Source organism: Danaus plexippus, chromosome 8 (genome assembly GCF_018135715.1).
Source record: "Danaus plexippus chromosome 8, MEX_DaPlex, whole genome shotgun sequence".
NCBI lineage: Eukaryota > Metazoa > Arthropoda > Insecta > Lepidoptera > Nymphalidae > Danaus > Danaus plexippus.
This window is the reverse complement of record NC_083542.1, coordinates 8,349,417-8,374,925: the sequence shown is the minus strand read 5'-3', so window position 1 is coordinate 8,374,925 and position 25,509 is coordinate 8,349,417. Positions and strand designations below refer to the sequence as shown.

The window sequence follows — 25,509 nt, the reverse complement described above, 5'->3', positions numbered from 1 at the left end:
CAGTTTTTTCGTATACATATTATGAAATATAGGTAGGATTTCAGGATTTATATTGATAAAATTATTACAAAAACTCCACATTATAAAACTCAAATTTACATAAATATATAAACTTTTTTTATAAAAGTTCAATAGAGATGTCATCTGTAATATCTTGAAATTCACTCGTAAAATAAAAACCCTACTCTAGCAACATTTTTAACTTATTTTGAACATATTTGGAAAAGTTAGCCCAAACTACTGGAGTACTAAGTGTTTCCTAAATATTTTTGCCCTCAAGGAAGTCTAGAACTGCCTCTTGGATCAATGCATAGATCTTGAGTACCGTAGATCTTGAGTTTCTTTACTTTTTGATGATATAATACCTGTACGAATAACCCGTAAAAATCTAGTATAAAGGATACAAGACTAATTAAGTCAAGAATTTGGTAAAAATTTCAGATAAAAGGAGTGAAATTGGCAATGCTTTTACCGATCAAAGCTAAATAATTTATATTAAATACTAGTTACAATTTGTGTTTCTTTTGTACCTTTTTAGTTTTTATTTTGAAAAATGTTTATTAAATTTTTTAATTATGACTTATATTAATTATAGTAAATTGTTTCTGGCTTATTACTATAAATACATTATTTATATTCTGCAATGTATCTACAAATTGTGATGTCAACTGTCATTTGATAACTGTCAATTTAATCTGTGATGAGTTTAATGTGGACACTGGACATTGTTTGGTTACGCTAGCCCGCTACTATAACTGTTATTATTTTTCAGTTAAAAGTAAATTTATTTTGAAACTTGTAACATACTCTTCTAAACAATGCCTAAAGTTCGCCGCAGTCGTAAACCTCCACCAGATGGTTGGGAATTAATCGAACCGACCCTTGAGGAATTAGAACAGAAAATGAGAGAAGGTATTGAAATACTCGTTATTTTTTTAGTTAAGAATAAATTATATATTGTAATAAAAATATAATTTATATGAAAAGCAACTGCTTACGAATGTGTTTGGAGCCTATCAGTTTTTACTTGCTTTTGTTACTTTACCAGACATCAAACCACTCGTCACCATAGCTACCTGAAGGCATATAATACATAATTTAATCCAAATCGATTAGCTAGTTTATTCATGTTTTAGTTACAAACATAGCAGGTATATTGGTAGTGAAGGTAGTTGTTTTTAACACTCTAAATTTTCTATTACAGCTGAAACCGAACCACATGAAGGGAAAAGGAAACAAGAATCACTTTGGCCCATCTTCAAAATACATCACCAGAAGTCACGCTACATATATGACTTATTTTACCGACGAAAAGCTATCAGTAGAGAATTATATCAATATTGTTTAAATGAAAAAATTGCAGATGCAAATCTAATAGCCAAATGGAAGAAGACTGGTTATGAAAATTTATGCTGTCTGCGATGTATACAAACTAGAGATACAAATTTTGCCACAAACTGTATATGCAGAGTGCCAAAGAGTAAGCTAGAGGAAGGTAGGATTGTTGAATGTGTGCATTGTGGCTGCCGAGGGTGTTCAGGATAGTATATCTACACATGTGTATAAGTACATTACAGTGTTAATGTATATGTTACTGTAAAAGCTCCAACTATGATATGAAAATATGAGTTGGTAAATGTATTTCTGAAAAAAGAATAATTTTTACATGATTTTACCGTTTGAATTCAGTATATGCTAGGTTTTACTGCAGTGGGCTGGTAGGAGTTGGTTTCAGTAATAAAACAATGAGTCATTCATATTATTTACTGCAATTAATCTAACTAACCCATTTTGGACATCTACATTTAGGAATTGGTAAAACTTAGGTCTTACAGGAAAATCTTTAGATTTACAGTTTGAGCTTTTACAGTAATAAGACACTACAATAGACTTGTTGATATAAAATTTGTCTCTTTCTAAGAACACTATGCCTAGTCTAAGTTGGCATTTGGACCTCCATAGCATTAACAGCTTTCCATCCATAAATCATCGCACATTATAGTATAAACACTGAATATAGAATGAAAAAAGGGGCAGTTTTAAATGTATTGACAATACAAATGTGGTGTATGGATACAGATGTTATTAAAATGAGAGATTCTCATTGAAATGACTTTTTTATAATATCCTCATGACTTGAAACTAGTACTGGGTGTAAATTGTTGTACACAAGTGTTAAAAATTCAATTTAAAAAAAATTATGTATGGTGACATTTCATACTTGAAATGTTACATTTTCATTCACATATCCATTTCCGAAATTATGTGGAAGACTTAACAAATGTACTTTAATTTTAATTTGTTAGAGCAGGCATTTCCACTTGGTACAAAATTCCTTTTCACACCTCGACCTATATTTGTACAATATTCTCGGTGATGATAAGGACATTATCATTACATTATACATTTTCTTACTTTGAAGAGATCTTTTTTTACAATTCATTTTTCATTCATAAGAGAGTATTGGAAATCTGTAAAATTTTTTTATTATACTGTCGAATGTTACCCTTATGAATAATGATGGACAAAATAAAACACCTTATAACAATATTATTTTACATTTTTTATTTACTTAAGTGTAATCAGAACAATGTATTCTTATGACAAACTTATTCTTAAAAACTGATCATGGAAAACTTTTTCATTTTTTAACAACAAAATATGAGATAACTCTACTTAAGTAGATAATTATTTCTACGTATTAGAAATAAAAGGTTAATTAAAAGAAAAACAAAAAACATTCGATAGATAAAAAAAATAAAATCTAGATTATAAACAAGGAAATTCTAATCAGATTCAAATCATAACAGCCTTATTATCAAACTCCTTAGACAACTCGATAATTAAATCCTTGTATATAATAGGGTTCATGTTCTTGCCCAGCAAGTAAAGAATGAACCAGTCGCCGAAACTGAATCTTTTAACAACTTTTGATATGACCTGTTTTTTAACATATCTAATCTGACCCATGATCATGAAGGTCCGAAGGGGTGGCAGACAAAACACAACGATGCGGAAAAGTACAGCCACCGTGGAAACTAAAGCGAGGAATATCAACCAGAACCATAAGACAACAAAAATCTTTTCATTAACAATGTTAAGAGGCAGGACGCATAGAAAGTCTTTTAGTTGCATCGAACCCGACGGGCCGTAGTTTCTTAGCCAGCATTTAGTTAACTTTGGAAAATACTTCTCCATTGGATTGACAGATGTATAATTCCTGAAGTTCTCTGGCACTTGAGGTAGTTGAGTGAATGATGCGACCGCTGCTCCATAGTTCCGGAACGTTCCACCCAAGAATAAATCTAGTAAGAATATTTGTCCTATCTGTAAAAAATATGATTAAAAAAAAAAATTAAATTAATAGATATCTCAATACAATACTTAAATAAACTTTTATATAATAACCCTTACCACATTAACAAGATTGAGGAGTTCACAGAAAGCAAAATGTAAAGCATACATATTGTGAGTGTATAGATTGGTATAACTCATATAGGCCACCAGATCTCCCCGTCTATACTCGGACCAGTCTTTTGTAATCATTGGATTAGCTGCATATGTTATAAATTAGTTATTATGTTATAGGTATTATAAGGACGATAACAGTAATATTATAATTAAGTTAAGTGATAATCTTTAACCGACCTAAATCAGTTACTAATGCCTTCAATCTGCCTCCTTCCCATATCTTCCAGAGATATCGAGGAGTGTAGAACAGGGCAGCCTGACCCAGCAACACGAAGCAAACCCATTGGTAGTATGTGTGTCTCATCTCGTCATCGTCTTCTATGTCTTCGCTAGGACCGATGCCTGCGTAGGCCATGTTTTTCCCTTCTCTGCCTATAAATAAGATATTTCGGTTTATATAAAATAAGGAAACCAATATGGGTTTAGTAGTATTGTAACGTTTTTTATGACATTCAAATAAATAATGATCAGAATTTCTAAGAACTTACCGATCAATCTACTCTTCAATGTATAAGTCCCATATATCCAACAGTAACTGTTGATAGCATCTTTGCCAGGACCTTTATCATTGTCACCCATACAGTGAATTGGTTCTCCAAAGAATTGTTTCGAAGTAACCAATAACGTAAACACAAGGAGGATTATCACAGACAACTTGTAATGCATTCGAAACACGTTATTATCAGTACATACATTTTCAAACTTCAGAAAAGAACGAAATGGCATAAACAGATCTATCATTGTGATGTTTTTTAATAAGTACAATATATAAAAAAAAAAGGCTGGACGGTGCAATTTCGAGACACAGAGACCGACAAAACTAATTTAAGTAACTACCCCCAACAAAATAATTAAAATCGTTCAATGTATTCAGTTTTTCTGAAAACTATATTTTTAAATTCAATCTTGTTTTAACACTTGAAGTCAACTATCACACAAAAATTATTGTCAACATCCGGAAGAAAAGGGTCGGGACGTTTTTTAATTATAAATTAACGCTTTAAAATTAATTAAACTATGCAGTAATTTAATGATAAAAGGTAATAAGCAACTAAGTGCACGTTTTTCCTTAAACACAGTTATTAATAATTGTGCTTTAAAATTATGCGTAACGCATTTGAAATACGGATATCCTATAAGTAAAATGATGCCTATTATTTTTTGGAAAATTTATCAAGCTTAGAATAATACTTCGGAAATTCGTAAAAGGTCTTTCTTCTTTTATTATTTTCCAATTTTTATTTACAATTGCAGCAAGCAAGATAAATTTATTATTAATTTCAAAATACATTTATGGAAGTATTAGTTTTGTTTAAAATCTAAACCACAAAGGCAATCGTAGTATATATTATACATTAATTATTTTATTAAATCAATTTTTCGAGTCCCTGATGCTCATAAAATTCTTACAAATTGGCTTATTCCATTATATTATTCAACTTCTAGAAATTTAAATTTTAAATATTCTAGTACTAAAATAAATCAGATAATTTTAAAAGTACTTGAATTGATCTCGTTACTCTTATAAATTTGACTACGTAGTACGTACCATTAAATCATTGCAAGTAAAGTATACTTATATTAAAATTCAAACATTGTATACAATAAATTATAAAATATTCATTTTGGGTCTGAATTTGGAAAGATTTGTTTTATACGAGGTATGATTTTTGTGTCCAGAAATTAGATTTTTAATCTTAATAACTTGTGTAATGTTTGCTGGAAGCCCTTTTTCTTTATCGACCGCCATCTCCTTATTAAACAGAGCCATATGCAAATTTACCTTGTTTTTCTTATTGTAGTAAAATAAACAGCTACATAAGTATTGAGTGTGGAAAACCAATTAGACGTTTAAAAATTATGTATCAATGGATGAACGAAAAGATCACGTACAAATAGAATAAGCATTATAATTTTATCTGAGAAATACTAGGAAATCTTGAGGATTTTTTTATTGAGATTTTTTTTAGATGGATTTTTTGAGGGTTTGTGGTCGAGGAGCGACTCTAACGATATCGAGTCACTCCTCGACCACACGGTGCTTACGCTTACGATTGGTGCAATACTTCCACCGCCAAACCGATACGCGTGACACGTGGTAGATGGTGGGGATAACTGAACCTTCTACGTCCGCGTCGTTAGCTCTGGGTAACGCTAAAGGAAAGATGAAATTCTTAATATAATTTTACTTGGGATCAGCAAAAAACTAACACTTGAAATTGCTTCCCTCAAGTGGGCGCCACAATATTTTCGCGCGGGGTATCAGTGGCCCTTACGCCGGCACTGTTAGTTCCATACAATTATAAATGTTTTTAATTTAAATGGAAGCAACGCTTGTGTTACTTAAACAAAACAAAAATGTATTGAGTCCTGATATTTAAGACTTTCGCGAGTATTCATTTTAAAAAGGAACCTTATATTTTCGGATTATTACGCGTATTTTATTATTTAAAAAAAACACTCCTAACGTTTCGAGATAGAAATCGTCTGCCCGTATCACGGTTGCTGCAAAGTAATCGAAACTTCGGGAGTAGGTATGTAGTAGGTAATACTTAATAAAGTAATACTTGAGTATACGGTATGCGGACGAATACATACGACGACGACTTGCATATTCGGACTCGACCGACTAAAACAAAAGCCGCCGAATAGGCAGTATAGTAGGTATATAATAACCGAATATTCTTTGGCTAGTCTACGAGGATATAAGTATCTAAGATATTTTAGTATATAAGGAAAAGGGAAATTAGTATATAAAATTGGTATATAAGGAAAATTGGTATATAAGGAAAATTGGTATATAAGGGAAATTGGTATATAAGGGAAATTGGTAAATAAGGAAAATTGGTATATAAGGGAAATTAGTATATAAGGGGAATTGGTATATAAGGGGAATTGGTATATAAGGGAAATTGGTATATAAGGGAAATTGGTATATAAGGAAAATTGGTATATAAGGAAAATTGGTATATAAGGAAAATTGATATATAAGGCAAATTGGTATATAAGGGAAATTAGTATATAAGGCAAATTGGTATATAAGGGAAATTAGTATATAAGGAAAATTGGTATATAAGGGAAATTGGTATATAAGGAAAATTGGTATATAAGGAAAATTAGTATATAAGGAAAAATGGTATATAAGGGAAATTAGTATATAAGGAAAATTGGTATATAAGGAAAATTAGTATGTAAGGAAAACCGAATATTGAAGAAATAAATTTCACTCGTGTAATTGTGTAGTTTATTTAGGGTCCTTTTTAAAGTTTGTTTAATAAAGAGATCCAATTTCTGCAAGATTGCATTTAAACACTATTTTATTTGATAAGTATATGTACCAAAAACTGGTTTATTTATTTAGAGTAATATAAACATTTAATATATTTCAACAAAATATTTAAACGGGGCTATCTCATTAATTTATTGATCAACATACATACATTTTACTTTATTTTTTTATTCCGAATTCACAATCAATTGTGACTTATGACATGGTCAGGCGTACATTAGTCGCACACCGCTTATCCGAAGTCATTTCTTGAGTTTTTCAACTCCGTGGCTATGAGATATTAACACTAGTCAATGTGATCTCGATTGTAGTAACTCGGCCTTACCCACAATTTTACGTTTTATAAAGGTACTGCACTATTTCTTCTCAGTCATCCACAAGTATTAAAATGGCCAATAGGTAGAGAAAATGTTTTCAATTGTTAAGAATATTAATTTCTTTATTATTTATATTGAAATACCTATGTATATAAAAAAGAATGGACCAGTATGTATGAGTTTTCTAAATTCTTTGATATCCCTATTTGATATGTGGCAGCGATAGTTAGCATTAGTATAATAACCACTCGTACTCAGGTCATTTATATCTAAATTAAGGTACCATCTTGAAGAAACGACAGTGCCAACGTCTGTCCTAAGTTATGGAGGAATAGTGTCTTATATTTCATTATGGGAAAAACTTTAGTTTGACGAGTCAAACACGTGATAAGGGTACCAATAAAAAAGTCTGTTTTTAAATATTCTTTGAAATTTTACATAATTCGGGGTTGCTGATCACCTGATGCAACATTTAGGTTACCTTTTACCGCGGGAAAATGCCTCATTCCCATGGGAATATTTTTAAACTACTTTGAAGCAAACTTATGTAAAGTTACTCGCATTGAACAATTAATGGGTTTAATAATGACATGTTGTATTTAATTAATGTACTAATTTCCGAGGGAAAATTCAATTCAATCGGCCCAGTGGTTTAAGTTTTTATACCAATGACGGCGCCACCTACCGGAATTAGTCGTAACCGTCCCGAATTAAATACATATACAAGATAATTAAATCATATACAAGGCGGTTAAAATTTTACAAAAGATGCAAATTTAAAATTTTATTTAACAGAAATTAAAAATCGATAGACAGGTAAGTAAAACAAATACACCACAGCGAAGTAAACAAATTTATATTTTGAGACCATGAGGACTACAGTGTCACCTACTGGGTCTAATAGTAATAGCATTTAGAACGGACTCAAAACTCTGCTACTTATATAGATAAAATTTCAACCAAATCAGCCCGGCCGTTTAACAGGTTTCATACCAATAGCAGCGCCACCTACTGGATCAAGCTGTAATCGTCCCGAAAAGTAGAGAAATACTTATAGGTACATACGAACTACCAACATACTTACGCCCGTTATTCCTAGGCCTTATCAATGGTTAGCAAAACACGATTAGATCGTTCTTGCTCACCGTGCGTTCACGTACACAGCGTCAACTTGTATGAAGAAATTTTGTATAAGGTTTTTTTTCTACGCGAACAAAGTCGCGGGCACAGCTAGTATATAATAAAAACCTTCACCCATTAAAAAAGTTTATTCAATTCATAAACATCCGTCAAGTTTTGTTTACAAACATCGCAGTACAAATATCTATGTCGTTCACAGCGTCACACGGAGCGGACAGGAAAAAAAATAACGATATTATAATGTAATAGAACATTATTCCTTCTTTCATTATTTTACTGGCATAGTGTTAAATAAAAATGTTATATATCTATATGTTATATATATATATATATATATAAAATGTTTATTTTTTTAATTTATAATAAATGAGTATTGTATATATATTTTTTTTTATTATAAAATACATTATATGAGAGAATTATATAAAGATTCTTTTTTATCCATACATTAACATTGAATCAAATACAAGAAAAATATATTGTCGTTGGAAATGCTTCCTTATCATAAGTAAGCAGACTGTTAATATATGTTTTAATTTCCATATCAGTTCCATAATTTTGTGTGACCATTGCCAACTAATTACTGGCAGTCATATAATTGTTGGCCAAATCATAATACTAATTCACATTATCCTAAGTACATACAACATACATTAAATATATATATATATATATCATTAAAATTTTGACTATCCGTCTGTTACCAAGAACATCAAACACTGTCACTATACTTCTCTAAACACATATATATATATATATATATATATATATATATATATTTTAATAACTTAATCAATAAATGGTAATTTTATTTTTCAGCCGTCCGCTCCATGTGGAATGTATTCATTATTTTAAAAAACTCATTCTTACTGCTATTTTATAGTTTAAATAAACATTTAATATGAGCAAAGTCAAAATTTTGTGTGACAACTTTTTTTTTTTTAATTATATATAGGAATGTATTAATTTGTTGTCAGTAAACTGTCTAAAAACGTCTAACCCTTTTCCGAAATCAGTATCCAATGAAATTTGCTAATAAATTTCATGAGGCGTTCGTATAAAAATTCTTCATATTCATATGTGTAAGTAGTCTTACAGAGTATCCTTACTATTATCTATTCACCAAGATCAAACGTACATTATTATTTAAATATCTTCATATTAAAATGGCCAAAACCGAGTGAGGTATCATTGTATTTAAATTACTATCATTTGCATCGAAATTGCAAATATCGACAATTGACTATGTTAACGGAATATTTAAATGGATTTAACATATAAATATTCTCGTCGTAATGTGTTATAGCTTGCTCCTGAGGCCCAACCCGTCGGCTTTGTATTGGTCGTAGGCCATATTTCCCAAAGCGAATATGTTGTCGGGGTCTAGAGCCTGTTTGGTGGCGAGTAGTAGCCGCCTCCCGGGTTCGCTCACCGTCTGCGTGTACCACTTCTTGCGCAGCTTCCCAACACCGTGATGATGAGATATCGAACCTAGGACATGAATACTTATCATTATGACATTATTTAGGACGACTCGGTCATTGCAGTATGCGACCAACCACTTGGACCTGGGACCTGTAAGGGACCTGTGAACGTGTCGTAATAATGTCAAAGCTTCTATTCCTCACCTCCGTTAGCAATGATCTCGTCCCGAGCCGCCTCTTCGATGTCTTCGTAGACGCGAACCGAATCCGCGCTCAGGTCGGTCTTGAAAGCGAAGTAGAAATAAATACAACAGCCGGCGTCGTAACTGAAACATGACGTGTGTTGTACGGAAACGAGTAGACTAGAGGCATCGGAAAGAATAATATATACGAAGACTGGCAGACCGGCCATGATGATAACGACCAGGCAGTGTGAGCCATGTCCAGCGTATAAATTCAAATGATCAAATCGGCTGACTGTACACGCTGCGAGTCACCTTTCAGTTTAGAAAGGAATCGCTTTGCCCGACAGAGCTACACATCATTCACAATGACATACTGATTTGAAGTAAAATACTTTATCTATAATAATATCAATGATTACAGGTAAAGTAAGTAACAGTGATGTGAATCAAGTTCCAGATGACGTAATATATAACCACGCGCTCGCATCCACTCTTATAGAATGTAGTCTTTGAGGTTTGATCAGACTTCTATTTCCAGTGGCGTCCATCAAATGAGTATCTCTGTCCATTTGTCTTGTAACAAGCCGTATCGGCAGCAAATAATTTTACGTACAAGTTATTTTTTTCACTATTCGTTCCTTTGTCTATTTGTTTCATTCTTTCGTAGCGTGTAAGTCATGGAGCACCTCGCGTATATACTAACGTCTGCGTCAGTCTGCACGATATGATGTGCTCTTTAATGTTCCTGTCGCGACACTCTCGTCGCACTCGCTCCTTGGTGTTCCTGCACAGGGCCAGGGTCCGCTCCCACGACACCGAGGTCTCGAACGACTCTGCCACTATGTCGTAGTCGAGAGCCAGGTCCTGGAAGGTTTCATTGTAACGTATATGACTACATAAGACATTCTAATCGGCGCATCATGATTAATATCTGTATAGCGTATGGTCTGTCACCCTTATGTAGGCGATGACGAAGGTGAGCGTGTATCCTATCTCCCCGTTCCGGGCGCCTCCCGGCACGCCCCCGTACTCCGCCGCTATAGCGTTCAGTCTCTTCTCGCTGCGCGCGACATGCTCCGAGCTGCCCTCCATCAGGAGAGTGACGACACACATCTTCAGCGGGTCGAAGCCTTTGATCCGTGTTATGTAGAACTTCTTCAACCCGTCCAGGACGACTCCGCCCCAGGACTGTTCCACTTTCAGCGCGTGGCCCATTCGGAACTGAAAGGTCATTTGTTTAAATGTAGTTTGCGCACAGTATAAATTAACTGCAAGTAACATTGCTACAAGTAAAGACAATGGTCGTGTGTATGTATGCACCTGTTCATTGTCCATGAGTCGTATACTGGAGGGCTGTGCTCGCTGGCGGGCGACCTCCCTCTCGAAGTGGAAGCCAGCCTCCCAATCGGGGAAGACGAGCGAGCCGTAGCGGACACACGGCGGTAGCGGACGGATCTTCAATGTCACCTGGCGGAGGAACCGTATCAGACAATTCAGGATATATGACATATGCAATGTATATACAATGAGGATGTTTCAACTGACAGTCCTGGTCCGATATCTCTCAGTATCTTATCTCCATTGTTAAAGTGAAACTTCTTATGCGACTTCCAAATTTTCTTAACGACAAATATAATGTTTGTGTTCCAACATACAATAATTAGACTAATAGTAATAATATATTCTAAGACTTTAATTTTTTTGTTATGTAGTATGCTGGCTACTTTGTGACATATTAAGAGCCATCGCACGATCTCCTAAGACTCTCGACGGTGAGGAGACGAGACTGTGATATGATAGACTGATAACAAACTGCTTAGGATTTTAGTCCTCTCACCTCAGTGACGACTCCAAGACAACCCTCTGACCCCAGCACCACGTGTTCCCAGTCCGGGCCGCACGATATACGAGGGACACGACAATTCCTCTCGATGACGCCTTTAGGAGTCACGATCTGGAGAAGAATTGGGTATTAGTTTTCAGTATATTTAATTAACTAAGTAAATAAATATTCGAAATTTAAACCCAACGTCAGTTCCGTAACATAGGTAAGTGTCGAAATGTCTAATTTGGTGGTTACCTTGGTCTGCACGACCAGATCCTCTATATTCCCGTACGTGTTCTTCTTCATGCCGCTGGCTCGTGTGGCGACCCAGCCGCCGAGGGTGGAGAACTCGAACGAGTCCGGTTCGTGGCCCACCGTGAATCCCCGAGAACGCAGCTCGCGCTCCAAGTCCTGGCCTAATATACCCGCCTGGAAGTATAAGCTTGGATGATGCTATGTATTTCTTATATTTTTAACTAACGGTGACATGCTCGTATCCTTATCTTTACTTAAGTCCTGATTATCATATAAAAAGAAGTCTATCTAGAAAAAATATTTTCAATAATACTGTTATACCTGACAACATCGACTCCGTTCTGTGGGGCCAATAGGAATTTGACTAGGACACGGGCGAAAAATGTCTAAGTATTACAGTAATTACATACATGAAAAGGATAAAATGTATGTGATTCGTATTACCTGGACCCTGGCCAGGAGCTGTTCCTTGTCCAGCCACAGGATGGCATTCATGGCGGTGGTGTCCAATAGCAGTATGGGCCTCTCCTCGTTCGCCGGACACGTCACTGAGCCGGACACCGAGGTCCCGCCGCCGAATGGAATTATCACGAACTGGTGTTTGGACGCACACTTTACAATATCTTCAACCTGAAATTTTGAACGATCGTTCACAAAAGGTTTTACTGACCGCCCTTGTATTGTCCTAGCTCCCTGCCCTTGACTTTAACTGCTCATTATCTTTAATTCATTTTACTGCTCATTATCTTTAATTCATTTAACTGCTCATTATCTTTAATTCATTTTACTGCTCATTATCTTTAATTCATTTTATTTTTAGTTACATCGTTTACGTATTCTGTTATTAATTCAAATATATAAAATAAGATTTTGGGTAAATAAAAAAAGTGCCAAGCATAAAATGATATATGTAGATATATAGTTAATATACATATATTTAATAAAATAAGGTTTTTACAACCTGTTGGTGAGTCTCCGGCCATATCACGGCATCAGGTATCTTCTGGAAGTTATTCTTCCTCAGACAGTAGACGTCTTTCAGGGTCTGTCCGTGGGCTCTGATCAGCCGATCCATACCGTCCGTGCTCAGAGGCGCTATCTTCTCCAACTCCTCCTTTATGTTCAACGGCAGCTTGCTCTCTTGAAAGCTTGTGGGTTGTGGTGGCGGCACCATTACTTTGGTTATATCCACGTTGAAATACTCCTTTATCCATTGTAGAGCGTGCGGTAATTTTTTTCCACCCAGCAAGTATCTGAACCACAGAACGGTCATAAATACTTAGAATATCGATTGGTTATTTTTTTTCATTATGTGCAATGTAGTTCTGTACGCACACACATTGTTAACATAAATGAATTTTTCCCGAAAGCTGTTAAAGAATAATACCCTCGATACACAGCAAGCGTTAGTTCAAGAAAAGCGAATGTTTGTTATTTTTATTTATATGAGATCTAAGATATTCGCGAGCATTCATTCAAATAAAGCCAATATTATTCGTATATACTACGCATTTTTTTTTTATTTAATACCTCAATACTTCCGACGGCCAGTTTATAATTTACTCTTATAACATACATTTTTAAAATATTGTAATTATAATGTTTCGAAGTCATAGATATTCTATATTCAGCCGATATCAGATTTATCCCTGGGTGTTATGATTTGAGTTCACCCCGGATAGGCTATCTTGTATGGACAAAAATTATACTCTCGCAATAGGTGAGGGTTAAAATGATTTAGCTGGTTTTGTTTTACGAGTATGTCCTGTGTGAAGAATTTGAAATTTTTTATTCAGTGGGAGAGAATTCATGGATGGCTCGTCTCGCCACTTTTAACTCTGTATGTTGGGTTGTTTCTTTTGTGGATGCCACTGATGGCGTTCCATAGATAAGTTAGACTCTCATTCATTACCTGTGGGAGTACGAGATTTGTAGCTTCGACAAGGTGTACAGGGGAACTTTATGTAGATTAAAAAAGTGAACCTAGAGAGAGTCCTATGTTATAAACTTATAAGTGTGACCTTTGGGGTTAGCAATTCGCATTTCAAATCTAGCTGGAGATTGAAATAAAAAAGGTAATCATTATGTTTTTGGTCTCTCCATCTAGAGCGATTTGAATCCAGGAGGTAGACGCGCCCTAGCAATTAAAATCAAGAAAATTTTAAATACTAAAATGTTTATTCAAAATATCCATGTTTATTTGTACGAAAATATATTTTATTTTGCGTATCTTTCATGAATGACTACAGCCTGTGGCAAGTCACTAGTGACTTATTTAGAATTGCCATTTTATTTGACTGACCCACTCTAATACTTATTTATGCGAGCCTTCAATATATCTCAAACACTTATGCTCTATTTTCATTATTACTCATACATCTACACAGTCCAGAACGTCAACATAACTCAAAAGAGGACCAACTGAAGAGACCGCGGACCAAAGTATATAACAATTGTAAAAATATCCAATGATCGCCGAGACAGCATCATTATTGTGTGTAGTAATTATGTTTCGTAAACTTTATACATTTGTTATGAGGCGATCTTATATATGGCGTATGTAATATTGACACGTTAACATCCACAAGGCTCGCCTTATGATAACAAGCGACAATCGAAAATATAAAAAATAAATATTTTCCTATCATCCAAGGACCGAGTGACCTTCCGCTTATGAACATGATCTAACACAGTTTCAAGAATTACACCACTGATGTGTACATAAGTTGAGAGTAAAAACATGTATGGGACGTTGTGTAATTCTTTATTCTGAATTATATAATCCTATTAAAAACAATTGTTTGTCTCTCGTGTGGGATGAAATTCAAAGTTACTTCTACGTTTATAACATCTGTTACTGTATACGTTTAAATGTTCTCCTGTGTATTTTATATTACACCAAGGGCTCAACAATATAGTTTCTTAAGACAAAGTTTGTCGTAAACGGTTACAAGTGCAAAACAAACTTATTGCAATACAGAGAATGTCCTCGTAAATCAAACTGTTTGGTTTAATACATATTTGTTTGTTTTCAATTAATAACAATGTGGAAGTGTTGTTTGTTGATACACAATGATATTTATAGTCAAACATTATCTTCGCTCGTAGAAACTTCATATAGAGGGTGTTTCGTTGGACAAACGACCGTTATGTTTAATTAAATTACGATAGCTGTACCATAGACAATATTTTTGTCATGACAGAAAAACCACCCTATGTTATAATCAAAACGGCTTTTGCTTATTCTATTATAATTCCTAATAATACTGTTTCAAAAATTCACAGTTGATCTCTCAAGCAATAACAATATTTCTTATCTACTAAGAACATTGGTAAAAAATATATTTTGAATATATTGCCTGTACTGATTTTAAAAAGCGTTCAGTCCTGAGAATAATCGGTGTCATTGGTCCGTCCTACTTTGCAGAATAACTGCCAGTCTAGTATTGTTTCAGACGTAAGGTCAATTCTATGCGTGCTGTGACACACAGGATAAGTTAATTAGGGATGTCGTTATGTAATTATACAGAATTTTTATTTCCAACTGGCTCGTGTTTAAGTTCTAAATATATTTTGAATGTAACATTGAATATTTATCAGAAATATTATATTTCTTATATGTGTTTGGGATAATTTACACATTTATGATATAATTAATTATATAGTCAATGAAAAGAAATTCCGTGTAAATGTCGAATGATTAAGACACGGGATACGCCAATTTATATGACGCCCACCTCTAATACACCCGTGCTCGGATGGAACAACTTTCTTAGCTCTGATATCAATTACACCGAGATGGCTCTGATATTTGAATGATATAGAGAAAATTATTTTACATATAATGGTAATTTAAATACATAAAATTAAATAAATTTCCTGAAACATCATTTTAATTTAAAATATTGAACTCTGATAACATTGGAATTGGAATAGTTTTCTTTTCATATTACATTGTCTCATATAAATTAATACAACATATACGTATGCAAATGCTAGTTTTATCGGTAAATTAATTAAATAGCGCATACTCATAAATAACTCATTACATGATTCCTATGAATTTGACCCAAACGTTATTATATAACCAGTGATGGTTACACGATTTGTTTAAAGACTTCACTATACGACTTTTCCTACTCTAAATTTACATAGCCATACTTAATACGGAAAATTAAAAGTTTTCCGTTAATTTATTTTATTATTATTTGTTATATTGTCTACAAAATAGATTACCAAAATGTTCGTTTACCAAAGTTTCAATATTAACATCAGCGGAAGAAGTACACGGCTGAATAGTTAGTTACATTCAGCTCGGAGTATGAGCGTCCTCAGTGGTATCATGGACATAGTGAAAAAGTCAAATTATAATATGATTTTTGGGTTTAAAACGACGGAAGAGGAAAATTGGAAGACAGCGGAATTGAAATAGCCCCTGAAGACTTCACTGAACTTTAAAGAATATTTTTTCTCTCGTCTTTGAAGACATTTCCGTGCGATTATCACTATGTATGTAGCACCAATATTTATTAAACAGAGTACTTGATGCTTCATTCGGATGGAGATAATAAGATAGCTTGGAATAAATTTGGCTAAATAGAGCGAGTCTGCCACTTAACATTTGGTTTTGATATATAATGGACAGGACATTTTATGAACCGAAATATTTGTGGTGCATACTCCATGTGTTTGTCTACACACAATGAGTTTTAAGAATGTGATTACCCTTTACTTGGAGTGTTCTACAACCCTTACGCTTGTGAACAAACGCGGGTTATATTTATGTTCTAGTTTTTACCATAGAATATTTCAATAAAACTAATACGTTTTTTATTTTATGACAAAAAAATCTGGTATCGGTCCCTTTGCGGCAACCGTGATCACGAGCAGACGAGATCACGATTTTTGCAAAAACGCGTAGTATTATCCGAAAACCTTAGTATAATTAACATAAGTACTCGCGAAAATCTTAGTTATCTTTAATAAAATATTTATCATAACTTCCACATCATCATCAAAAGTCCACTTTCGTGTGTTTTGATAACCATATAAATTATCACTGTCTTTAGAAAGGTATTTTAATTTTTTTCTTGACAGCTATAAAAAAAGACTTATACAAGTATAAAAGTAGCTTCTGCATCACGAAAACTAACGTGTCCAAAGTACCCCATATATAAAAAGTTGGGAACATGTAAAGAAAGTGGATTCATATCGTTTTTTTTTTTTTATATAAATCGATATAATTATCGTTACTAGGCATTAATCGACAAGGTTAAAGAGGTTTTATCTATTAAAGACTCAAGTCCGATATTAGTTTATCATTTTTCGTGACTGTTAGCGATAAAAATTAAATAATTACTCATAAAACTATCGGTATCTAGAAAGATATTTGCTGTATTAAGTTAGAGGGGGGTTCGACAATCGCACCTATACTCATAGATTTTTATCGATAAATATAGTTAATTAGGTAAAACAATAAATCAATCATGTTAACTAGGTTTTGAGACTGTCGATACATAAGCTTAATTGAAAGACTAGATTTGACCGGATCTATCCTAAAGTGCTTCTTAAACTGGCTTCAAGCTAACAAGCAATGCATTTAAGAGATTCAACAGTAGCCGCCGCTTTTAATCCCATTAATATTATAAATACGAAAGTTAGGTGGTATAGGTATGCATGATGATTGTTACCTAGACACAACAAAGGGATAAATATAGTTAATTAGGTAAAACAATAAATCAATCATGTTAACTAGGTTTTGAGACTGTCGATACATAAGCTTAATTGAAAGACTAGATTTGACCGGATCTATCCTAAAGTGCTTCTTAAACTGGCTTCAAGCTAACAAGCAATGCATTTAAGAGATTCAACAGTAGCCGCCGCTTTTAATCCCATTAATATTATAAATACGAAAGTTAGGTGGTATAGGTATGCATGATGATTGTTACCTAGACACAACAAAGGGATAAATATAGTTAATTAGGTAAAACAATAAATCAATCATGTTAACTAGGTTTTGAGACTGTCGATACATAAGCTTAATTGAAAGACTAGATTTGACCGGATCTATCGTAAAGTGCTTCTTAAACTGGCTTCAAGCTAACAAGCAATGCATTTAAGAGATTCAACAGTAGCCGCCGCTTTTAATCCCATTAATATTATAAATACGAAAGTTAGGTGGTATAGGTATGCATGATGATTGTTACCTAGACACAACAAAGGGATAAATATAGTTAATTAGGTAAAACAATAAATCAATCATGTTAACTAGGTTTTGAGACTGTCGATACATAAGCTTAATTGAAAGACTAGATTTGACCGGATCTATCCTAAAGTGCTTCTTAAACTGGCTTCAAGCTAACAAGCAATGCATTTAAGAGATTCAACAGTAGCCGCCGCTTTTAATCCTATTAATATTATAAATACGAAAGTTAGGTGGTATAGGTATGCATGATGATTGTTACCTAGACACAACAAAGGGATAAATATAGTTAATTAGGTAAAACAATAAATCAATCCTGTTAACTAGGTTTTGAGACTGTCGATACATAAGCTTAATTGAAAGACTAGATTTGACCGGATCTATCGTAAAGTGCTTCTTAAACTGGCTTCAAGCTAACAAGCAATGCATTTAAGAGATTCAACAGTAGCCGCCGCTTTTAATCCCATTAATATTATAAATACGAAAGTTAGGTGGTATAGGTATGCATGATGATTGTTACCTAGACACAACAAAGGGATAAATATAGTTAATTAGGTAAAACAATAAATCAATCATGTTAACTAGGTTTTGAGACTGTCGATACATAAGCTTAATTGAAAGACTAGATTTGACCGGATCTATCCTAAAGTGCTTCTTAAACTGGCTTCAAGCTAACAAGCAATGCATTTAAGAGATTCAACAGTAGCCGCCGCTTTTAATCCTATTAATATTATAAATGCGAAAGTTAGGTGGTATAGGTATGCATGATGATTGTTACCTAGACACAACAAAGGGATAAATATAGTTAATTAGGTAAAACAATAAATCAATCATGTTAACTAGGTTTTGAGACTGTCGATACATAAGCTTAATTGAAAGACTAGATTTGACCGGATCTATCGTAAAGTGCTTCTTAAACTGGCTTCAAGCTAACAAGCAATGCATTTAAGAGATTCAACAGTAGCCGCCGCTTTAATCCCATTAATATTATAAATACGAAAGTTAGGTGGTATAGGTATGCATGATGATTGTTACCTAGACACAACAAAGGGATAAATATAGTTAATTAGGTAAAACAATAAATCAATCATGTTAACTAGGTTTTGAGACTGTCGATACATAAGCTTAATTGAAAGACTAGATTTGACCGGATCTATCGTAAAGTGCTTCTTAAACTGGCTTCAAGCTAACAAGCAATGCATTTAAGAGATTCAACAGTAGCCGCCGCTTTTAATCCCATTAATATTATAAATACGAAAGTTAGGTGGTATAGGTATGCATGATGATTGTTACCTAGACACAACAAAGGGATAAATATAGTTAATTAGGTAAAACAATAAATCAATCATGTTAACTAGGTTTTGAGACTGTCGATACATAAGCTTAATTGAAAGACTAGATTTGACCGGATCTATCGTAAAGTGCTTCTTAAACTGGCTTCAAGCTAACAAGCAATGCATTTAAGAGATTCAACAGTAGCCGCCGCTTTTAATCCCATTAATATTATAAATACGAAAGTTAGGTGGTATAGGTATGCATGATGATTGTTACCTAGACACAACAAAGGGATAAATATAGTTAATTAGGTAAAACAATAAATCAATCATGTTAACTAGGTTTTGAGACTGTCGATACATAAGCTTAATTGAAAGACTAGATTTGACCGGATCTATCCTAAAGTGCTTCTTAAACTGGCTTCAAGCTAACAAGCAATGCATTTAAGAGATTCAACAGTAGCCGCCGCTTTTAATCCCATTAATATTATAAATACGAAAGTTAGGTGGTATAGGTATGCATGATGATTGTTACCTAGACACAACAAAGGGATAAATATAGTTAATTAGGTAAAACAATAAATCAATCATGTTAACTAGGTTTTGAGACTGTCGATACATAAGCTTAATTGAAAGACTAGATTTGACCGGATCTATCCTAAAGTGCTTCTTAAACTGGCTTCAAGCTAACAAGCAATGCATTTAAGAGATTCAACAGTAGCCGCCGCTTTTAATCCCATTAATATTATAAATACGAAAGTTAGGTGGTATAGGTATGCATGATGATTGTTACCTAGACACAACAAAGGGATAAATATAGTTAATTAGGTAAAACAATAAATCAATCATGTTAACTAGGTTTTGAGACTGTCGATACATAAGCTTAATTGAAAGACTAGATTTGACCGGATCTATCCTAAAGTGCTTCTTAAACTGGCTTCAAGCTAACAAGCAATGCATTTAAGAGATTCAACAGTAGCCGCCGCTTTTAATCCCATTAATATTATAAATACGAAAGTTAGGTGGTATAGGTATGCATGATGATTGTTACCTAGACACAACAAAGGGATAAATATAGTTAATTAGGTAAAACAATAAATCAATCATGTTAACTAGGTTTTGAGACTGTCGATACATAAGCTTAATTGAAAGACTAGATTTGACCGGATCTATCGTAAAGTGCTTCTTAAACTGGCTTCAAGCTAACAAGCAATGCATTTAAGAGATTCAACAGTAGCCGCCGCTTTTAATCCCATTAATATTATAAATACGAAAGTTAGGTGGTATAGGTATGCATGATGATTGTTACCTAGACACAACAAAGGGATAAATATAGTTAATTAGGTAAAACAATAAATCAATCATGTTAACTAGGTTTTGAGACTGTCGATACATAAGCTTAATTGAAAGACTAGATTTGACCGGATCTATCGTAAAGTGCTTCTTAAACTGGCTTCAAGCTAACAAGCAATGCATTTAAGAGATTCAACAGTAGCCGCCGCTTTTAATCCCATTAATATTATAAATACGAAAGTTAGGTGGTATAGGTATGCATGATGATTGTTACCTAGACACAACAAAGGGATAAATATAGTTAATTAGGTAAAACAATAAATCAATCATGTTAACTAGGTTTTGAGACTGTCGATACATAAGCTTAATTGAAAGACTAGATTTGACCGGATCTATCCTAAAGTGCTTCTTAAACTGGCTTCAAGCTAACAAGCAATGCATTTAAGAGATTCAACAGTAGCCGCCGCTTTTAATCCTATTAATATTATAAATGCGAAAGTTAGGTGGTATAGGTATGCATGATGATTGTTACCTAGGCACAACAAAACAGATTTTGATAAAACTCTACAATTATATAACTTAGAGGTCAGAATAACATACATGATATAATATAATCATTGGACTAATACATAATTCAAGTTTTTTTTACTGACTAACATTTTTTTTACTAACCAACTAAAGCGGACAAGATCAATTCGGTCAGAGAGGTTAAAGCTATTAACACGCGTGACATTCTTTATAGTATAGTGATAGTGATAATTAAATTAGTACGTATTGTGAATTTTGCCTAATATTTATAAAAGCAATACAGGATAAGTAGCAAAATGTTGAATTCACAGTTTCATTTATACTTAAATTAATCATTATTTAGTACAATACATATAAAAGTCTAAGAAGGAAACATGAATATGAATGAACATTATTATAAAGAAATTTATAATAAAAAAGTTTTGAATGTGTAATGGCTGTCTTGTTGGGAATTTTACTGATAGAAGAATGTTAAAGTAGATTGATAAGTTTAAGCGAAATTGAAGAGTAAGTCCGCTTCCCACCAACGGTTTTCAAGAATTTCAAATGTAAAGTAGAAGTATTATGGAAGTTATATACGCTTATCTATGGTAAATATGAAGATTCTTATTATAATGTAGCGTCTTATAGTAAATAATAAATATCATATAACTTACCTGTTTCCAGTGAAAATTGCTACACCATCAGAAATTTTAAAGGTCGAGTCCTGATAGCCCCATCCGTACCATTTCAGTAGATCCTGTCTAAAATTACACAACACGGTTACACAAGAAATAAATAGTTCTATAATATTTTTTATAAATCATAACCCTCTTTTTTACTAAATAAGGTTTTTCGAAATTACTGATTACATCGCGTCACTTAGTGTGTGCAAAACCCTTTGCTGGTGCGCATGCGCTAACCAAAAGACGCTACACGAAGCGCGTCGTTCTGCGCAATACAGAGGAAACTTGCAACAATAAAACGATTTAATTTTAAAATATATATTGGTGTTAATTATGCTTAATAAATAATTTTTGGTATTAGGACAATTAGAAATTGAATATTTTTTTTTAACATAATTATTAATGTAAAGGATATTTTTTTTCTATAAACAATGATTATTTTATAACGTTATAGGAAGAATATTATAAAATAATCATTGTTTATATCTCGTCGTAAAATTATTGTTGAAAAACCTTACATTTTAGACAAGGTATCGAGTTACATAAATTCGGTTAAAAGTGGTCACATCTGATGTAATTACCGCTGCTTGTAGAGTTTGAATTTTTTTTTCATAAGAAGGAAGGAACAAGATATGCGTAGGTCAGACTGAAGATGGAGAATGCTTACTAAAACCAACCACACTGTGATTCAATCAACTCTAAAATATCAAACTAAATTTCCTTTATTAATTAAGTAATTTTAATTTGTAATAAATCAATAATTTATAGGTACATTCGATATATTACCTTCACAGTTAGTTCATAGGTGTTTTGAATAAGCTCTGTGGTTTTTGTGTTGACCTAACATAGGTAAATATTTGAGGATGTTGGCATAAGACACGTCTTTTGGTGGTACCTAGTCATTAGCACGAGTTTTTAACTTCAAACTGAACATCGACAGTTTTCAGTTTGCCATTATTACATACCCCTACATTGTAACTATTATGTGCGAAATATTATGAATAAAAGTTGAAATGAATCTTTAATTTCATGGTGCAAGCTTGAACTAAGACTATGCCTACCCTAATATGCAAGTTCACACTACATACGGATAGTTGATAGTTTTTCATTCATAAGTCTTTGTACATAATAGTGTTAACGCGAACCGGAAAAAACTTCGAATGTTGTTATACGATGCAGAGTTGTGCTAAGCTCACTGATAATTATTGGAATGCGTTACAAATAGCAAATATTAAAAAAATATATTTCGTACTGTAGAAGTACATTACTAAGGTTTGTTTTAAATTAAAATATCATTATATCTCTCGCTATCTACAAAATATTGCTATCAGTCAGACATGCGGTTCTTATCATGATAAAACGTTGACCCATTTATATAATTTGGGACTGTATTAAGCACGGACACTTACATTAATCTTTATTGACATTAATCGAGTTTTTTTTAATACATATAAACTTATGTATTATTTTGAGAACTAAAATAGAAAAATGTAGGAAGTCGTTCTGATAAATATTTTTATTGACACAAATCATGTAGCAAACGCTGTGTGTAAATAGTCTTAGATGTTTGTATTTAACTCGATATTTTTTAAAGATAGAAATAAAAAATATCAACGTTGTTTTAGTAAAATACTAAGTATTAAAAAAATACGAACTTTTTACTACTGCAATATCCATAAGTATTTATTTTATTTTTATTAAATCGCATCTCGCGAATCAGATTTTCGAATTTATGTATTCTTAAATTAAAATTGTTACTGTGTCATAGACAAATATTTTGTTTATTAAGTAAATATAATAAAAGGAAATAGACTACATGAAAAGATGAAAATTAAAATCATTGTAAATATTACTGAATTAATAATCGAGTTTGATTGCACTAAACGGGGACAATAGGTTCAAAAGTGTGATTCTGTTACTGAACTTGTAAAGAGAGCTTGCGCAATATAGTTTTGATATTTTTAGATGAACGCCTAGTTTAATTATAACCAAAGAAGTGGAGCGGATAACAAAGCGTCTTAATTAGGAACAAATTATAATTAAATTATTGCTTGTTTACAATATTGTATGAAAAAAGACACGCGTGTTTTCCCAACAACAATTTTTTGTATGAAATTTTAACGAGACAGTAATACCGTTCTTAGTTTTCATCAGCATTTTTAATGAAGAAAGGGCAATAAGTGATAAATCAATAAGAAAATTTCAAGGCAACACTTTCAGTTTCATTAAATGAATAATTACTATAAAAGCTACAGACAAATAAATTTATATCTATGGAAGGAAAGGCCCTTTGGATAATAAACAATATTAGATAATCACGATAATCATTTTCAGTGTTGTATTCTTTTTGTAATTAAACATGGGTTATTTAATTATTCCTTGAATTATAGCGATATGCTATTCCAGATTTCTAATCTTGAGTTATAAATATAAAACGACGATAAAAGTGATACTGAAGGATATTTCACTGTATTTTCTTAAATTTTGTACGAAACCCACCGTCTTCTAGGGATAGCACTTTTAACTTTGATAACAGTATCAATATCCTTATTTTCTACACTTTTAATTTCACGTTGTTCACTGAAAGTATTTATTTTATCATTAAACACTAAATTATCTTTAACTTTATTCTGTTCTTCTGTATTTTCTGACATGTTTTTTGCACTAGCGACCGAGCCGGGTGACATATTTGTTAGCGCCGGAATAACGTTTATAGATTTATGTCGGCTTACATTTGCTACGATTTTTATAAATCGCGCAACCCGCCGCGCATGTCTGAAAATTTATGTCGATAATGTAGTATTTTCTCCTAAGTGGCGCCATCTGTTAGACGGATGTAAAAGTAATTTTTCGGACGTGGTTGTTCACTGATTCATAACTAGATGGCTTAACGTGATCTCATGAGATTAAATACAAATAAAATACAGAGAACATGTAATTTTGTTTTATTAAGGGAATACAAGTAAACTTATACGATAAAGGGTTAAACATTTTACAAAAACTAGATTAATGTAATACGATTACACGTCGGTCAATATGATTGCTTTAGCACTAGAATATTTTAATATAGAGGTGATTAAACGCAGAGCATTCAAAGCTCTATAAATGCTATTATGTTATTAGGCTACAATAAGTATAAATTATCATTAACCTGACCAGTTGAATAAATGCATTTAAGAGCCTCAGTTTTTCAAGTAGAGACATGACCTATCCCCTGTTATTTTTAATTTATGATCATTATTAATCGTCGACTAATCGTTGTGTTTACAATTTTATTAAACTTTAAGTTCAAAGTATCTATTCTGAAAATTAATTAGTAATACCTTAATCTATGTAATAATTTAAATTCGTGACGCAGTCTTAATAAAATATCTAAGCACCTATCAGTTACTTAACCTAAGTCAATACTTATATGAAGCTTTTTTTACAAGGTATGTTCTCCGCGATAGGCCCCAATAAAGTTTACATACAGATCATTTACATTAATCAAGAATAGTAGTAGTGCGATTAATATTACTTAAATCGATGGAGGATGAATATAATGTAATTTACTGTCAATAAAAAATCCGCCATTAAAAAAAAAAAACAATTTTACAACCTGTAGTCCAAAGACTCACTACAACAACACAGAAAAATGTAAG

General features: G+C 32.9%; 3 protein-coding genes across 3 annotated transcripts; 1 reads left to right on the top strand and 2 right to left on the bottom strand.

Moving 5' to 3' along the window:
- Nucleotides 1–689: 689 nt before the first annotated feature.
- On the top strand, nucleotides 690–2,553 carry LOC116774392 (protein BUD31 homolog). Its single transcript, XM_032667117.2, has 2 exons — nucleotides 690–912; nucleotides 1,205–2,553. Exons 1-2 carry the CDS (start codon nucleotides 819–821, stop codon nucleotides 1,543–1,545), a joined length of 435 nt encoding a protein of 144 aa, XP_032523008.1. The 5' UTR covers nucleotides 690–818; the 3' UTR covers nucleotides 1,546–2,553.
- Nucleotides 2,554–2,762: 209 nt separating this feature from the next.
- LOC116774380 (innexin inx2-like) lies at nucleotides 2,763–4,566 on the bottom strand. The gene is made up of 4 exons (XM_032667102.2): nucleotides 3,960–4,566; nucleotides 3,649–3,843; nucleotides 3,415–3,554; nucleotides 2,763–3,327 (listed from the first exon to the last, which is right to left on the bottom strand). The coding sequence occupies exons 1-4, from the start codon at nucleotides 4,210–4,212 to the stop codon at nucleotides 2,797–2,799; spliced, it is 1,119 nt and encodes a 372-aa protein (XP_032522993.2). The 5' UTR covers nucleotides 4,213–4,566; the 3' UTR covers nucleotides 2,763–2,796.
- A 4,403-nt stretch (nucleotides 4,567–8,969) lies between these two features.
- Nucleotides 8,970–24,625, bottom strand: LOC116774157 (alkyldihydroxyacetonephosphate synthase). The gene is made up of 11 exons (XM_032666818.2): nucleotides 24,368–24,625; nucleotides 21,860–21,946; nucleotides 12,868–13,159; nucleotides 12,351–12,536; nucleotides 11,907–12,080; nucleotides 11,664–11,780; nucleotides 11,147–11,293; nucleotides 10,781–11,047; nucleotides 10,530–10,690; nucleotides 9,846–9,967; nucleotides 8,970–9,708 (listed from the first exon to the last, which is right to left on the bottom strand). Exons 1-11 carry the CDS (start codon nucleotides 24,553–24,555, stop codon nucleotides 9,518–9,520), a joined length of 1,932 nt encoding a protein of 643 aa, XP_032522709.2. The 5' UTR covers nucleotides 24,556–24,625; the 3' UTR covers nucleotides 8,970–9,517.
- Between the last annotated feature and the right edge of the window lie 884 nt (nucleotides 24,626–25,509).

Excerpts from the sequence above, each read along its gene's own strand:
- LOC116774392 (XM_032667117.2), top strand. The coding sequence starts at position 819 with ATGCCTAAAGTTCGCCGCAGTCGTAAACCTCCACCAGATGGTTGGGAA. Across the intron at positions 913-1,204 it reads AGAACAGAAAATGAGAGAAG|CTGAAACCGAACCACATGAA; the intron begins GTATTGAAATAC and ends TTTCTATTACAG.
- LOC116774157 (XM_032666818.2), bottom strand. The coding sequence starts at position 24,555 with ATGTCACCCGGCTCGGTCGCTAGTGCAAAAAACATGTCAGAAAATACA. Across the intron at positions 12,537-12,867 it reads GGCCGGAGACTCACCAACAG|GTTGAAGATATTGTAAAGTG; the intron begins GTTGTAAAAACC and ends TCAAAATTTCAG. Across the intron at positions 11,048-11,146 it reads GACTCATGGACAATGAACAG|TTCCGAATGGGCCACGCGCT; the intron begins GTGCATACATAC and ends ATGACCTTTCAG.
- LOC116774380 (XM_032667102.2), bottom strand. The coding sequence starts at position 4,212 with ATGATAGATCTGTTTATGCCATTTCGTTCTTTTCTGAAGTTTGAAAAT. Across the intron at positions 3,844-3,959 it reads ATTGAAGAGTAGATTGATCG|GCAGAGAAGGGAAAAACATG; the intron begins GTAAGTTCTTAG and ends TCTTATTTATAG. Across the intron at positions 3,328-3,414 it reads TCCTCAATCTTGTTAATGTG|ATAGGACAAATATTCTTACT; the intron begins GTAAGGGTTATT and ends TATTTTTTACAG.